The following is an 18,182-nucleotide window of genomic DNA, read 5'->3' on the forward strand; positions in this document are numbered from 1 at the left end:
CACAGAAGCATACCGACAATCCTTCTTTCCACGAACAATACGAGACTGGAATAGAAGGGAGAACTGATAGAGGTACTCAGGGTACCCTCCGCCACACACCGTCAGGTGGCTTGCGGAGTATGGATGTGGATGTGGATGTGGATGTGGATGTGGATGTGGATGTAGATGTGGATGTAGATGTAGATGTAGAAGTTCAGAATGTGTGCGCATGGTCACATTGCTTCATGAACAGGTACCCTCAGCTTTGGCAATAGCCTGCTAAATTTACATATATGCCAGTAACATCATTTAAGCACTCAGCTGCTTTCATGAGACACCAAACAGTGAATATCTGCCTAGTAGTGGTGAGATACCAAGGCAATCATGTGGATTTAGCAGGGAGGTGGGTAGATTGTGTTTCATGTGTGCCTCTCATCGCTAGAAAGGCTCTTGAAGAATTAAAGTATCAAGACAGATACTCCGACCTATTATCCAGCACTAATATCAACATTTTGGTGAAAGGTTCATTTTTGAACAGGATAATGCAAGATCACACTACTCTCACCTCACAAACATCATCTACGAAAAGACCAGAATCAATTAAATGGAATGGCCTGTACTATATACTGACATGCACCTGATTGAACACCAGTTGAAATTTCCAGTGTGTCATCAAAGGAAGCTCCCTCACACCATTGCATGCCCTCCAACGGTCCGACATCAAACAGTGGGATGGGTTTGGGCACCAATACATAACAGCTTGCCATGGAAGATCAAAGCATGTTACAGTGCATGGGATGGAGCAACACAATACTGAATGTTAGCCAACAGTAGGTTTTACTTTCAAAGATTTACAAAGATTTGTTAATCTAAGCCTGTACACATTTGTAGGGATGTAAGTGGTAGAAACCTTTTTGTGTGTGTGTGTGGGGGGGGGGGGGGGGGGGCGCATGCACACTATTTTTAAAAACAAAAGCTGTTATCTAAGAGGCAAGAGGAAGTAATGACCTGCTACTTAGATCCATGCTGAAATGAGCAAGTAGTGTTGTTTCAAATCTTTCTTTAATTTTAAAACAATATTAAAATGTCTTCACTATAGGGACTGCACACAAAAATGAAGTTATTATTTGAATTCAGCAAGTTTCAGGGCACAGATATATAGCATTAAAACAGCACAAAAAATCATTAACTGTTACATACTGCTTCGTATGGTGAATGCACAGAAGATCCAGTTGCAAGGATTAAATCAAAAACAAACATTTAAATTTCAAGGCCTATTTAAACTTCACATCAAACTAACTGAATAGCTTAGCTTTCACAATATGTATTTTATCTGGTGCTATTCACATGAGAATGAGAAAAGTAGCGAATCACAGTTACTTTGAGTTAATACGTAGGCCATAATCTTTATGGAATAATTTATGGAATACAGTTTTACAGTTTGATCAAAAAATACATTTTCAGTCTGTTAGGTAAGTGCGCTGTTGGCATTACACACAGACTGCAAAAGATATTGCTTTCGTTCTTCCACAGCCCATAGAGGAAACCTTCACCCTTCATGCAATGTCCATAAAGCATTAGTTTGTTTTGAATTTTTTACCAAGATTTGCAAATGTCTACCAACAATTTAAATGTGCAGAAGATTTTACAAATTTATTAAAGATGTTTTATACCAGCTGCCAAATGATGGTTCATCACCAAAATGAAGGTTATGTACAGCACGAGTACAATGACCTGAAGCACTGCTGCAGGCTTTGCAGTGACTGGAAAAAGGAGAATGGTGTATAGGTACTGAATTGATCCTCTAGGTTGCCTCATGCTAATCCTACAGAGAACATATGATCTTACATGAAAAAGAAGCTGCAAGGGAAAAAAAACTTCACTTTGAAATGGCTGTCAACATACATTCAACACATGTGGAGGTCTTCCACATGAATACATGGAAGACTTGGTTTTAAGCATGTCTTGGAGATGCCAAGCAATTATCAATGCTGTGGGTGTCTTGAAGTATTATTAATGGTAATTGCATTTTTGTTTTGTTCATATATGACGTATGTGTATGTTTTAGTTTGTTGTCAAATTAATTTTTCTACTGATTAACCTGACCATGATCTTATGTGCATTTAAAAACATTGTTTTTTTTGTAGTACAACAAACCTGTAAAAAGCTTTCAAACTTTTTGGTGTAAACTATAAGTCACACACTATTGAATTAATAACTTGCTCAAGTATAACAAATTATTACCATAAATGGTGCTGCAGTAATGCCTGTAATCTAATGTCATCTTTTCAGTTTCTTGCATTTTCTTTTCATCTACTTAATTTTTAGTTTTTAGTTTGATGCTTATGTTTATTTTTCAACTTGATGTGTATCCCTTATAACAAATCAGAGGATCTTAACGGTGTATGTTTTGAGAGAAATTAATCATCATTAGGAACAGATTCAGGTTCTCAAATATTGAACTATCATTGCTCCAGTTACATTATTTATAAAATTGGTTTCATGAAGAATCTTAGGCTCTTGGAACTGTAACTACTCGATGTAAAAACGTTCGGGGGTATTTGGAAGACAACTTTTGCATACTGCTATTATGATCTTGGCCTCAACAAGTACATCCTCTTGCTGAGGTCATTACACCATGAAATTGCTTATCACAGCAATTAAAGCATTTACAGAAACAATTTCTCATGCTTTTCTTCTGAACAGTGTTATGCTGCCTACTAAACTTTCTACCAATACAAGCTTTTAGTGGTTTATGTTAAGTGTAATTTGTAATTTCAGTGGTCTCAAAAGTTTCTCTAAGACATTGGCTGGGCTGTTCATGCCAGAATAAACAATAGCCCTTACAATTATATTTTAGTTTTATCAACTGCAGATTCTTCTATGGCTGGACTGCACTGCACAGGAAAAAAAAGTGATAGTAATGAGAAAAATCTACTGGTCTACTTCAGATTAGCCCAATTTATTGTGTGTACACGTACCATGTATATGACATAACTAGTTCTTCAGCTATTGTTTTTTTTTTTTCCTACTGTAAAGACACACACACACACACACACACACACACACACACACACACACACACACGTGAAATACTGTGCTGACAATAGAAAAAGAGTGGGAGCCCAAAGCTACTGAAGTCTCTGTATTGTCATGTGGGTAGAAACCACTTACGAATCATTATGAATTAGCTACAGCCCACAGTTTGCCTTTCAACATCTTTGTTCACCGTTTTCAGCCTGGAATTTCGGTTACAGGAATAATCAGAATTATTTTAATTTATAATTAAAATAAAATATATGATTAAAGTATTCATTTACAAAAATGTGTTTAATAGGTGAAAAGAGTACAATAGCTATGCTAAAATAAAACTTTATTTTGCATATATGAAGCTAAAGCTTTAATTTCCGCATGGTCGAGAATTCAAGTTATGAAACTACTTTTAGCATAACCTGCATGATGTGGGTAATACCTAGTGTGAGGAGGGGGAGGGGGGGGGGGGGGGGAAGCTACTAACATGAAGCCTTGAGAGAGAGAGAGAGAGAGAGAGAGAGAGAGAGAGAGAGAGAGAGAAAGGGCCAAAACATTCTGACCACTGCCCATTGCGGGATTGAATGCCATCTAGGGGCACTTTGGACATGTGACACAGTAAGAAAAGAATGGAAGTGGAGCAAGAGAGATGAATATACACATAGGAATAATAGTAGGAGGGAAATAGGAATCGTAATGGTATGGGCCACAAGTGGGGAAATCCATATACAAAGAACAGATTGTACTGGTTTGGTAGCTGGGAATAAGCACCTCAAATGACACAGCTGGTTCATATGCATCTGTCATGAGCATCTATGGAAAGCAGCTGAAGAATGGTGAAACCACGATAAGGCAACAGGTTGTTTGACATCCATGTCTTGTTACGGAACATGGTGTTCAGAGGCTAGCTTGCTGTTTAAAGCAGAACAAGTGATAATCTGATGCAGATCAGAAGAAATAGTACACTGCCAATTCAGGCACAAGAGTTTTGGAGCACACCATTCAATGCACAATGCTGAAACTGGGTCTCTGTTGCACAAGACCCCCCCCCCCCCCCCCCCCCCCAACCCACAAGTGTTTCCATGTTGAACCAATGACACTGTCAATTACGAATGCAGTGCATACAGAATCATCATGAGGGGATGGTGGATCATTGGAATTGTGTTGCCTTGTTGGATGAATTACATTTGTTTTAACACCATGTCAGTGGGCGTGTCTAGGTATGCTGTCATCCAGGCAAAAAGCTGCTCGAAATATGCACCATGCAATGGACTCAGGCTGGTGGGGGTAGTCTAATCCCACAGGGGACATTCACATGGGATTCTGTGAGACCTGTGTTAGCCTTGACAGCTGTGGAATATATGAACGTTATTGCAGACCAAATGCGTCTCTTTATGCATGTCGTCTTTCTCAGCAGTGATAGCATTTTCCATCAGACTAAATGCTCACGTCACAAGATCAAAATTGTGCTACAGTGATTTGAACAGTCTATTTTAGTGAACTCACATTGGTGTCTTGTGCCTTAGCCAACAAATTTTTCTGACCTGCTCAAAATAAAACACATCTGGATCACTGTTGGACACCAGTTTTATGTCCCCAAACTACTGCTACATACTTTACAGGAATTGCATGACTTGTGCATAAACATTTGGTGCCACATGTCTCTCAAAATCTTCCACAAATTTGTTGAATTCATGCCATGCAGAATCACTACTGCATTGCATTCCAAAGGTGGATTAACAGACTATTAGCAGGTTCATAATGTTTTGGCTCATCACTAGTGACATGTCTGCAGGAAAAATTACAAAGAAAGGAAAAAAGAGCAAGCCTCACTATAGAGTTATTTTAAATCGATACAAAGCAAACTATCTGGTAAAGTCCATGTTTCTACACTGGTGAACAGAAATATAATTTGAAGTCATCTATCTTATGGTATAAGTGGTTTTAAATAGAAAAGTGTAACAAACCCAATAACTGCCTAAAATTACAAATATACACAAAAATCAACAAATTTAACTAAAATTCACACAATCTCTCTCTCTCTCTCTCTCTCTCTCTCTCTCTCTCTCTCTCTCTCTCTTTCATAAGCGTGGGGGTAACATCTGAATCTCCTAACACTATTGTACATATTTCATGAAATGCAGGTCTTAAAATATTTCAATTTGCACAGCATCCACAGTCCCAAATAGTTTCTAAACTTCTAGAAGAATAATACAGTCTTACCTGCGAACCAGTTTCTCCTAGGTGCCTCTTTGCTGGATCAAGGCTAACACGTGCCACTTCAGCATTGATCCCGCTACTCCACTGACTCGCAGAAATTGGTGCAACATTTCCTGCAGTCTCTGGGAAGAGGTCTCCATGAAAATCTCTATATGACTGTAAACGAATATAATGATTAAAGAAGTGCACACAAATTAAACAAGTTTTTTTTTTAATTTTCAGAAGTAAATATCACACAGAAATAACATAGCAATAAAGTTAAACAAAACCTTTCAATTATATTTGGAGATTGAGTAAGTAACCTATGTAATACAGAGATGCACTGCCATCTAAGAACAACAGAACAGTTGAATTTTTGTACAGCGACGACCTCCCTAATAATATGAAAGCTCATTGCTTTTAATTTTAGATTAGATAATTTATCTGCGCACACACTTCCCAATTCCCAATATGTTTTGTGGAGTAGGGTATTCTGTGAACTACTATCATTAGTTCCGCCACCCCTCCCCCACCTCCTTAAAAATTATCTTTGCTGTGGTATACAGGAAAAAAAGATAGTTTCAGTCCGAGGCCAAATTTTTCTTCATTTTATCAATTGCCGAATGTTGCATGGACATAATTACTGTTTGTAAGATTTCATAAGAGTTCTAATTTCTTTGACCTTCTCACTGTGATTATTTTGCAGGGCAAGTGGGAGGAAGTAATACGTTTTTTTAAAATGTTTTTTGACTCTTCCTTCTGTTGGCGACTGCACCAAAGCCTTTGGTTTAAGAACAAAACTGTACTTGGCAAACTAAAACTGTACCATCCTTGACGCTGTAGTATACAGAGAAGTTGCAGCACTAGAAAATTGCAGCAAAATGCTGGAGAATCTGCAGCGGATAACACTTGGTGCAGGGAGTGGCAACTGACCCATAACATAGACAAATGTAATGTATTGTGAATACATAGAAAGAAGGATCCTTTATTGTATGATTATATGATGCGGAACAAACACTGGTAGCAGTTACTTCTGTAAAATATCTGGGAGTATGTGTATGGAACGATTTGAAGTGGAATGATCATATAAAATTAATTGTTGGTAAAGTGGGTGCCAGGCTGAGAGTCATTGGGAGAGTCCTTAGAAAATGTAGTCCATCGACAAAGGAGGTGGCTTACAAAACACTTGTTCGACCTACACTTGAGTGTTGCTCATCAGTGTGGGATCCGTACCAGGTCGGGCTGACAGAGGAAATAGAGAAGATCCAAAGAAGAGTGGCGTGTTTCATCACACGGTTATTTCGTAAGCATGATAGCGTAACGGAGATGTTTAGCAAACTCAAGTGGCAGACTCTGCAAGAGAGGCGCTCTGCATCGCCGTGTAGCTTGCTGTCCAGGTTTCGAGAGGGTGTGGTTCTGGATGAGGTATTGAATATATTGCTTCCCCCTACTTATACCCCCCCGAGGAGATTATGGATGTAAAATTAGAGAGATTCAAGAGTGCACGGAGGCTTTCCGGCAGTTGTTCTTCCCGCGAACCATCCGCGACTGGAACAGGAAAGGGAGGTAATGACAGTGGCACGTAATGTGCTCTCCGCCACATACCGTTGGATGCTCGTGGAGTATAAATGTAGATGTAGATGTAGAATGGGCAGAGTGTTACCTCTATAACAAAACACCAAGGGACACATTGATGAACTGCATCACAGAAATGAAATGAAACTAAGAATTGGGAAAGTTTGGCACTGGGTCCCCTCCTCTTCTTAACCTATGTAAATGGCTCTTAAAAACTTGAATGTCTGCTACTCTATTGTCATGGGAGTACACACACAAGCCTGCATACTCCCACAGTGATAATCATGTAACAACTGAAAAGTGGCCTTGGTGCCCACAAATGGTCATGGCAATCAAAAATAAAAATGGTAACTGGTGCTGTTATATGATTCCGAGATTAAATCATAACTCATGCTCAGTGAAAAATTCTAGCAGGTGGCTTCCTCTTTCATACCTTGCCCCCAGTCCATGTTCTCCTATTTTTCCTTCTCTTCCTTTTCCTGCTGTTGAATGTGTGTCCCCCAGCCGTCACAATTAAAAAATTTTGCATCACTTAATAAAAGCAAATCTTCTAGTCCAGACTATATACAAATTAGATTCCTTTCAGATTATGCTGATAAAATAGCTCCACACTTAACAATCATATACAACCACTCACTCAATGAAAGATGCATACACAAAGACTGGAAAGTTGCACAGGTCTCACCATTATTCAAGAAATGCAATAGGAGTAATCCACTAAATTACAGGCCAATACCATTAATGTCAATACGCAACAGTATTTTGGAACATAAACTGTGTTTGAACATTATGAATTACTCCAAAAAGAACGATCTATTTACACAGTCAACATGGATTCAGAAAACATTGCTATTGTGAAACACAACTAGCTCTTTACTCATACAAAGTGTTGAGTGCTATTGGCAAGGGATTTCAAATTGATTTTGTATTTCTAGATTTCCAGAAAGCTTTTGACACCATACCCAACAAGTGGCTGGTAATCAACTTGTGTGCTCATGGAATATCATCTCAGTTATGTGACTGGTTTCATGATTTCCTGTCAGAGAGGTTACAGTATATAATAACTGATGGAAAGTCATTGAGAAAACAGAAGTGATTTCTGGCATTCCCCAAGGTAGTGTTACCAGCCCTTTGTGCTTTCTTATTTATATAAATGATTTAGGAGACAGTCTGACTAGGATTTGTTTACAATGTCATATACTGTAAATTACATGATTATTTCAATAAAGTAAAGTTTGTGTTGTTAGTTTATTCTTACACGCTGTATATTTCATTATCTTGTAAGTAACTGAAGTGAAAAGTTCAGAAATAAATGAAAAGTTTAAATAGTGTAGGCTCAGTTCTTTGTTTGCTTTTTGTTTTGCCACATAAACAATACAGGCTAAACTGCTTTTGTTTCTCCGGAAGTTTTTAATTAGTATCTGAACTTTAGGCCTAAACTTACTAAGAAATTTAATATATTAACTGAGTAGTCTAGGAAGTTATTCTTGTTTTAACTTAGACTAAAGCTAAAATTTGTTTGCCATGAGTGGGAAGTAGGATTGTTAGTTCCAGGGAATGGTGTGAGGGTCGTTGCAGTTTCTTTCATGTGGGTGACTGCAGTGGCATGGGAATTGGGGAAATAAACAAGGCTCATTGGTTGTTGAGGATTTGCTGTAGAGGTAGGAAGATAGTGGAACAGGAGAAGATTGCTGCCCTTCAGGTGGAACTAGATAAAACGAAACAAGATCTGGAAAGATTAAGGGGGGAGAAGGGAAAAGAGAGGTGGGAAGTGACAACTGCCCATAGAAGAAATAGGAATAGGTCTTTCTCAGACAGTTTTGTTGTCAATGGGGAAAACAGGTTTGATCTGTTGTGACAGTTGGAAACTGATGAGCTACAAGTAATTTTGGAGAAGACAGGACACGACAAACTTTAAGAAAGTGTTTGAAATGTAAGAAGTCAGAAAAACTGTGAAAAAGAAGGAAGTTTTGTTGTTAGGTAGTTCACATGGTAGAGGTGTTGGCTGACTGTTGCAGGATGAACTAGGGTCAGGTTACCAGGTCACAAGTTTTTTTTAAACCTAGTGCAAGTCTGGGTCAGGTGATAGAGGATGTAGATTCATTTTGCAAAGACTTAACACAGGAAGACATTGAGGTAATAGTGCGTGGGGCAGACAACAGCATAGATAGGACTCCTAATTATTCAACTGAGAGTGATCTGGTAAAGGTTGCTTCAGCAATGAGACATACTAGTGTTGGGCTTGTGTCTGTTCTGAGGCACCATGACTGGCCTCATTAAAAAAAATGGTTCTGAGCACTATGGGACTTAATTGCTGTGGTCATCAGTCCCCTAGAACTTAGAGCAACTTAAACCTAACTAACCTAAGGACATCACACACATCCATGCCCGAGGCAAGATTCAAACCTGCGAACGTAGCGGTTGCGCAATTCCAGACTGTAGTGCCTAGAACCGATTGGCCACTCCGGCCGGCACCTCAACTCTTCTGTTACGAGAGTTAATTTAGAGGTGGAACATGCGCTTGGATCAGGTACGGGGTCTCGTATCAGTGTGGTTCCTGTTGACTATCAGCAGGTGGGACTAAACTAGGTATGGCCTTCACACCAACAAGAAAGGGAAGAGAAAATTTTCTGTGCAAATAACTTAAGGGGAAGGGGGGGGGGGGGGGAGGTGCTGCACTGTGACAAGTGGTATAGTATCAGTTGTTACAAGTGACAGAACAGTAGTTTTTTTTAAGTTAGAGAGGGTTGAAACAAAAGATGTTCCGAGACAGGCTGAAAATGACATTCACCTGCAGCCAGAAAGCAAATTTTAATGCACACAACTCATGCTAACAGCTTCTGATTGAAACTGGAGATACTCAAATATTGACAGGAAAATTAGGTTCATCCAGTTGTAATTCAGCCGCCAGTGCACAAAATCAGTTAGCCTTATTACATCAGACTAATCGGAGCCTAAGGGGTAAGCTTAATGCATTGCTTATTTGTGTTGAAGAAGTAGAGTTGAGCAAATCAGTTGATATACTCTGCCCCTCTGAACATCATGTGACCACTGGTATAGATATGTTAAATGTTGCAAGATTCAAGTTAGCTTCTTAGTTTTGCAGAGAAAATATGGAGAAAGGAGTTGCCACATTTGTCAGAAACTGTTTTGATTTCAAGAATATTGGTATTAATCAATTTTGCTCAGAGCAGCACTTAGCAGTTTGTGTAACAGAAGTTGTATTTCATGATAAGTCCTCTGTAATAGTAAGTATATACAGAAAACCCTCAGGAAATTTTAACCTCTTCATAAAAAATCTGGAAGCTCTGTTGTATCACTTCACAAAAAACACCAAGGAAATAGTGGTTCATGGTGATTTTAATGTGGATTTATTGAAAAGCTCTGGCAGCAAACAATTATTGCAGTCAGTAACACTATCATTCAATTTAGTTCTTCTGTGAACTTTGCAACTAGGATATGTAAATGCTCTGAGATTGCTATTGACAATATCTTTGTAAACAAACCTAGGGAAAAAAAGTCACATCACAAATACAATAGAAGATGAGCTATCTGATCACGGCATGCAGCATCTTGCGTTAAATGTTGAAACTTGTCAGGATAAAAAAAATCTATTAAGTCTGAGTACAGGAGGGTAATAAATAAGCCAAAAATTGAGAAATTCAAGAAACTGCTCAAAGACATGAACTGGATAGGTGTTTACAATACTTCTTACTCATGCAATTTTGGAAATTTGTGGTAAGGTCTTATGGGACCAAACTGCTGACATCATCAGCCCCTAAGGTTAAACACTACTTAATGTAACTTAAACTACCTTACGCTAAGGAAAACACATACATTAATGCCTGAGGGAGGACTCAAAACTCTGACAGGGGGAGCCGTGCGGACCATGACAAGATGCCTCAGACCATGCAGCTACCCTGCGCAGCTGACTCAAATGGAAAATACAAAGCATTTATTAATAAAGTTACTGCCACTTTCGAAATTTTTTTTCCCCTAAATGTAACTCAAATCACACAGAAGTCAAAAAATAAACCATGGATTACACAAGGAATAAAGATATCATATGGGACAAAAAGGAGACTGCATCTGCTATCTAGAAACAGCTCTGATGTTAGCATTGCAATGCACTACAAAGAATACTGCAAAATACTAAAGGAAGTAATTCTGAAATCAAAATAGTTTTATTACGAGAAAAGGATAATTGCATCGGGTGACAAAATAAAAACAGTACGGCATATACTGAAGACGGAGACAGATGGGACTAAAAGGGAAGCGGAACAGATAGCTCTAAAAATAAATGAGACTTTGGTAACAAGTGCATGTAATGTTGCAAACCTCTTAAACAAGTACTTCATTTCTGTTACTGACAGCTTGGGGTTATTAGGTTTGGAGAACAGTGCAATAGAGTATTTGTGACGAGTCTTTAAAAATGACTTCAGTAAAATGGAAATGACACGTCTTCCAAAGAAGTATTCTAGTGGGTATGATAACATATCAATTAATTTAATCAAAGAATGATCATGCAAATTGAGTTCTGTCTCAAGTTATTTGTGTAATCAATCTCTTATCAGCGGAACATTTCCAGAATGGCTAAAATATGCCGATTTAAGCCTCATTACAAGAAGGGGGATAAAGACATACCATCAAACTATCAACCAATTTCACTTCTGCCAGCTTTCTCAAAAATATTTTAAAAGCTTATGTTAAAGCCCCCCCCCCCCCCATGAACCATGGACCTTGTCGGTGGGGAGGCTTGCGTGCCTCAGTGATACAGATAGCCGTACCGTAGGTACAACCACAACGGAGGGGTATCTGTTGAGAGGCCAGACAAACGTGTGGTTCCTGAAGAGGGGCAGCAGCCTTTTCAGTAGTTGCTAGGGCAACAGTCTGGATGATTGACTGATCTGGCCTTGTAACAATAACCAAAATGGCCTTGCTGTGCTGGTACTGCGAACGGCTGAAAGCAAGGGAAAACTACGGCCGTAATTTTTCCTGTGGACATGCAGCTTTACTGTATGATTAAATGATGATGGCGTCCTCTTGGGTAAAATATTCCGGAGGTAAAATAGTCCCCCATTCGGATCTCCGGGCGGGGACTACTCAAGAGGATGTCGTTATCAGGAGAAAGAAAACTGGCGTTCTACGGATCGGAGCATGGAATGTCAGATCCCTTAATCGGGCAGGTAGGTTAGAAAATTTAAAAGGGAAATGGATAGGTTAAAGTTAGATATAGTGGGAATTAGTGAAGTTCGGTGGCAGGAGGAACAAGACTTCTGGTCAGGTGACTACAGGGTTATAAAAACAAAATCAAATAGGGGTAATGCAGAAGTAGGTTAAATAATGAATAGGAAAATAGGAATGCGGGTAAGCTACTACAGACAGCATAGTGAATGCATTATTGTGGCCAAGATAGATACGAAGGCCACGCCTACTACAGTAGTACAAGTTTATATGCCAACCAGCTCTGCAGATGACGAAGAAATTGAAGAAATGTATGATGAAATAAAAGAAATTATTCAGATAGTGAAGGGAGATGAAAATTTGATAGTCATGGGTGACTGGAATTCGAGTGTAGGAAAAGGGAGAGAAGGAAACGTAGTAGATGAATATGGATTGGGGCTAAGAAATGAAAGAGGAAGCCGCCTGGTAGAATTTTGCACAGAGCACAACTTAATCATAGCTAACATTTGGTTTCAGAATCATGAAAGGAGGTTATATACATGGAAGAACCCTGGAGATACTAAAAGGTATCAGATAGATTATATAATGGTAAGACAGAGATTTAGGAACTAGGTTTTAAGTTGTAAGACATTTCCAGGGGCAGATGTGGACTCTGACCACAATCTATTGGTTATGACCTGTAGATTAAAACTGAAGAAACTGCAAAAAGGTGGGAATTTAAGGAGATGGGACCTGGATAAACTGAAAGAACCAGAGGTTGTACAGTTTCAGGGAGAGCATAAGGGAACAATTGACAGAAATGGGGGAAAGAAATATAGTAGAAGAAGAATGGATAGCTTTGAGGGATGAAGTAGTGAAGGCAGCAGAGGATCAAGTAGGTAAAAAGACGAGGGCTAGTAGAAATCCTTGGGTAACAGAAGAAATATTGAATTTAATTGATGAAGAAGAAAACATAAAAATTCAGTAAATGAAGCAGGCAAAAAGGAATACAAACGTCTCAAAAATGAGATTGACAGGAAGTGCAAAATGGCTAAGCAGGCATGGCTCGAGGACAAATTTAAGGATGTAGAGGCTTTTCTCACTAGGGGTAAGATAGATACTGCCTACAGGAAAATCAAAGAGACCTTTGGAGAAAAGAGAACCACTTGTATGAATACAAGAGCTCAGATGGAAACCCAGTTCTAAACAAAGAAGGGAAAGCAGAAAGGTAGAACGAGTATATAGACGGTCTATACAAGGGCGATGTACTTCAGGACAATATTATGGAAATGGAAGAGGATGTAGATGAAGATGAAATGGGAGATACGATACTGCGTGAAGAGTTTGACAGAGCACTGAAAGGCCTGAGTCGAAACAAGGCCCCTAGAGTAGACAACATTCCATTGGAACTACTGATGGCCTTGGGAGAGCCAGTCCTGACAAAACTGTATGATCTGGTGAGCAAGATGTAAGAAACAGGCGAAATACCCGAAGACTTCAAGAAGAATATAATAATTCCAATCCCAAAGAAAGCAAGTGTTGACAGATATGAAAACTACCGAACAATCAGTTTAATAAGCCACGGCTGCAAAATACTAACTTAAATTCTTTACAGACGAATGGAAAAATTAGTTGAAGCCGACCTCGGGGAAGATCAGTTTGGATTCCGTAGAAATACTGGAACACGTGAGGCAATACTGACCTTACGACTTATCTTAGAAGAAAGATTAAGGAAAGGCACACCTACGTTTCTAGCATTTGTAGACTTAGAGAAAGCTTTTGACAATGTTGACTGGAATACTCTATTTCAAATTCTAAAGGTGGCAGGGGTAAAATACAGGGAGCGAAAGGCTAGTTACAATTTGTACAGAAACCAGATGGCAGTTACAAGAGTCGAAGGGCATGAAAGGGAAGCAGTGGTTGGGAAGGGAGTGAGACAGGGTTGTAGCCTCTCTCCGATGTTATTCAATCTGTATATTGAGCAAGCAGTGAAGGAAACAAAAGAATAGTTCAGAGTAGGTATTAAAATCCATGGAGAAGAAATAAAAACTTTGAGGTTCGCCGATGACATTGTAATTCTGTCAGAGACAGCAAAATACTTGGAAGAGCAGTTGAACGGAATGGACAGTGTCTTGAAAGAAGGATATAAGATGAACAGCAACAAAAGCAAAAGGAGGATAATGGAATGTAGTCAAATTAAGTTGGGTGATGCTGAGGGAATTAAATTAGGAAGTGAGACACTTAAAGTAGTAAAGGAGTTTTGCTATTTAGGAAGTAAAATAACTGATGATGGTCAAAGTAGAGAGGATATAAAATGTAGACTGGCAATGGCAAGGAAAGCGTTTCTGAAGAAGAGAAATTTGTTAACATTGAGTATAGATTTAAGTGTCAGGAAGTCTTTTCTGAAAGTATTTGTATGGAGTGTAGCCATGTATGGAAGTGAAACATGGACGATAAATAGTTTGGACAAGAAGAGAATAGAAGCTTTTGAAATGTGGTGCTACAGAAGAATGCTGAAAATTAGATGGGTAGATCGCATAACTAATGAGGAAGTATTGAATAGGATTGGGGAGAAGAGAAGTTTGTGGCACAACTTGACCAGAAGAAGGGATCGGTTGGTAGGACATGTTCTGAGGCATCAAGGGATCACCAATTTAGTATTGGAGGGCAGCGTGGAGGGTAAAAATCGTAGATGGAGACCAAGAGATGATTACACTAAGCAGATTCAGAAGGATGTAGGTTGCAGTAGATACTGGGAGATGAAGAAGCTTGCACAGGATAGAGTAGCATGGAGAGCTGCATCAAACCAGTCTCAGGACTGAAGACAACAACAACAACAACAACAACAACATGTTAAAGCATCTCCTAAAGCATCTGACTGCAAATAATATATTGTCGAAGTCACAGTTTGGATTTCCTAAGGGTTCTGATAATAAATTAGAGGCTACTGGCATTTTCTGTAGTTTGTCAAAAGCCTTTGACTGAACCAAACCATTCTCTCAAGTAAATTAGAATATAATGGTGTCACTGGCAGTGCTGCAAAATGGTTTGAGTCTTATCTAACTAACAGGAAACAAAGGCTATCATTGTGAAATACCTGTGCAGTAAGCAGTCAGTCTTCATCTGATTGGGAATTAATTACATGAGGTGCTCTGGTGCTCTTCAAGGTTCCATCTTGGGTCCACTCCTTTTACTTGTGTACATTAATGACCTCTCGTCTGTTACACTGCCAGATGCTAAGTTTGTTTTGTTTGCATATGATACGAACATTGCAATAAGTTGCAAGTCAAGTAATGATTTAGGAACAGCTGCTAATCAAATTTTCACTGACATTAATAAATGGTTTACTGCTAATTCACTGTCATTAAAATTTGAAAAGACCCACTATATGCAGTTCAGAACCTATAAGAAATTTCCTTCCAGCACATGTATGATGTATGAAGACATGCAGATTGAAGAGGTTGAAGGTGTTAAATTTCTGGGATTACAAATCGATAATAAATTAAGTTGGGAGGGGCATATCTCAAAATTGCTTAAGCGCCTAAACAAGTCTGTATTTTCAGTGAGAATGATGTCAGATGCAGGATGTATAAATATAAAAAAAACTACATACTTTGCTTACTTTCATTCTATTATGTCATATGGGATCATGTTCTGGAGTAACTCATCAAACCAAGCAAAAGTTTTTTGCGTGCAAAAGTGTTTAATAAGGATCATTTGTGGTGTAAATTCAAGAACATCATTTAGAAAACTGTTCAAGGATCTTTGTTTTCTAACCACTGGTTCTCAGTATATTTATTTATCCAATGAAATTTGTTACAAGTAATATATCTCTATTTCCAACCACCAGCTCAATGCATAGTATCAATACCAAGAATCTGAACAATCTACATAAAGACCTTAAATCACTTACCTTGGTCCAAAAAGGGGTCCAATATTCAGGAACACACATTTTCAATCAATTGCTAGCAACCATTAGAAACTTAGCTTCACATAAAGCATAGTTTAAACAGAGTTTGAAAAACTTCTTGATAGGGAACTCCTTCTACTCTATAGACAAATATCTTAACAAAGACTGTTAGGCCGGCTTAAGTAAAAATGTCTCTTAGATTTCAGTTCTGACAGCACTTTGTTACAATAGTCAAGATTAGGTATTTTGTGTATGACTAATTTATTAATAGTGCATAACAACGTTTCATTCTGAAGCATATTAATTCTGTAAATATTCGCTGTTCCAGTTTACTGTAGTGTATTCACGTAGTTTGACAATCTCCTGACAAATCTCTCCTTTTCATGAAAACTGAATCTACTCTAATTAATCTGAGCATCCCTCTTATGTTGTCTGGAGATAATGCTGTCATTTATTGTCCAGTGAAGTCATGAAAAGATCAAAATAAATTGCAAAACAATTTAGAAAAACCATCTGTATGGTGTGAAAAGTGGCAACTGACCCAAAATAATGAAAGGTGTGAGGTCATCCACATGAGTGCTAAAAGGAATCTGTTGAACTTTGGTTACACAATAAATAATCAAATTTAAAGAACGTAAGTTCAACTAAGTACCTATGAAATATAATTACGAACAATTTAAATCAGAAAGAACATATACAAAATGTTGTTGGGAAGACGAACCAAAGACTGCGTTTTATTGGCAGAACACTTAGATGATGCATCAGATTTACTAAAGAGACTGTCTGCACTATGCTTGTCCATTTTCTTTTGGTATATTGCTGCATGGTGTTGGATCATTACCAGATAGGATTAATACAGTAAATTAACAAAGTTCAAAGAAGGGCAGCATATTTTGAATTACTGAGAAATTGGGGAGAGAGTATCAAGGGCATGATACACGATTTGGGGTGGACATCATTAAAACAAACGTGTTTCTCATTGTGGTGGGATCTGCCCATGAAATTTCAGTCGGCAACTTTCTCCTCTGAATGTGAAAATATTTTGTTGACACTAATCTACATAGGCAGAAATGATCATCATAATAAAGTAAGGGAAATCAGATCTCACAGAGAAAGATGTAGGTGTCCATTCTTTCTTTGTGCTTTTCGAGTGTTGAATAAGAAAGAATTATTGTGGAGCCTCTGCCGGACACGTAAGTGTGATTTGCAGAGTAGCCATATAGACGCCGATGTAGATGTGGATGAATTATGAATAATTTGTTCTATTTCATCATAGAATCTTTAATCTCTTCATTAAAATGTGGAGCTACTTGGTATATAAACTTGACTATTGTGGTGAGCGTTGGCTTTGTGTCTACCTTTGCAACTACATTGAAGAGCCAAAGAAACTGGTACACCTTCCAAATATCAAGTAGGGTCCCCGCGAGCATGCAGAAATGCTGCAATGTGACATGGCACGGACTCGATTAATGTCCAAAGTAATGCTGGATGGAACTGACACCATGAATCCTGCAGGGCTGTCCATAAATCCGTAAGAGTACAAGGGGGCAGAGGCAACAGAAAAAGCATGCGAAGTTCAGAAGAACGCAAAATCCCGAAAATTGGCTAAAATTTACTGATGCGCAAAATTTGGAACGGACTTCAATGCAAGATGCCTTTAATAGGTTCCAAAACGAAACATTGTGTCGAAATTTGGTAGAAAATCCGAAGAAATTGTGGCTGTATGTAAAGTACACAAGCGGCAAGACGCAGTCAATACCTTCGCTGCGCAGTGCCGATGGTACTGTTACCAACGACTGTGCCACTAAAGCGGAGTTATTGAACGCAGTTTTCCAAAATTCCTTCACTAGGGAAGATGAATGGAATATTCCAGAATTTGAAACACGAACAGCTGCTAGCATGAGTTTCTTAGAAGTAGATATGTTAGGGGTTACGAAGCAACTCAAATCACTTGATACGGGCAGGTCTTCAGGTCCAGATTGTATACCGATTAGGTTCCTTTCAGATTACGCTGATACAATAGCTCCCTACTGAGCAATCATATACAACCGCTCACTCACTGATAGATCTGTACCTACAGATTGGAAAATTGCGCAGGTCGCACCAGTGTTTAAGAAGGGTAGTAGGAGTAATCCATCTAACTACAGACCTATATCATTGACGTCGGTTTGCGGTAGGGTTTTGGAGCATATACTGTATTCAAACATTATGAATCACCTCAAAGGGAATGATCTATTGATACGTAATCAGCATGGTTTCAGAAAACATCGTTCTTGTGCAATGCAGCTAGCTCTTTATTAGCACGAAGTAATGGCCGCTATCGACA

General features: G+C 38.7%; 1 protein-coding gene across 4 annotated transcripts in view; it reads right to left on the bottom strand.

Moving 5' to 3' along the window:
* The window catches only part of LOC126356335 (coronin-7), a 232,601-nt gene that overhangs the window by 142,525 nt on the left and 71,894 nt on the right, over positions 1 to 18,182 (bottom strand). For all 4 annotated transcript variants that reach the window (XM_050007318.1, XM_050007323.1, XM_050007322.1 and 1 more), the window contains exon 7: positions 5,233 to 5,385. In XM_050007318.1, coding sequence (XP_049863275.1) covers positions 5,233 to 5,385 — 153 coding nt within the window. The remainder of the gene's footprint in view (positions 1 to 5,232; positions 5,386 to 18,182) is intronic.

This window comes from Schistocerca gregaria, chromosome 3 (genome assembly GCF_023897955.1).
Source record: "Schistocerca gregaria isolate iqSchGreg1 chromosome 3, iqSchGreg1.2, whole genome shotgun sequence".
In the NCBI taxonomy this organism is placed as follows: domain Eukaryota; kingdom Metazoa; phylum Arthropoda; class Insecta; order Orthoptera; family Acrididae; genus Schistocerca; species Schistocerca gregaria.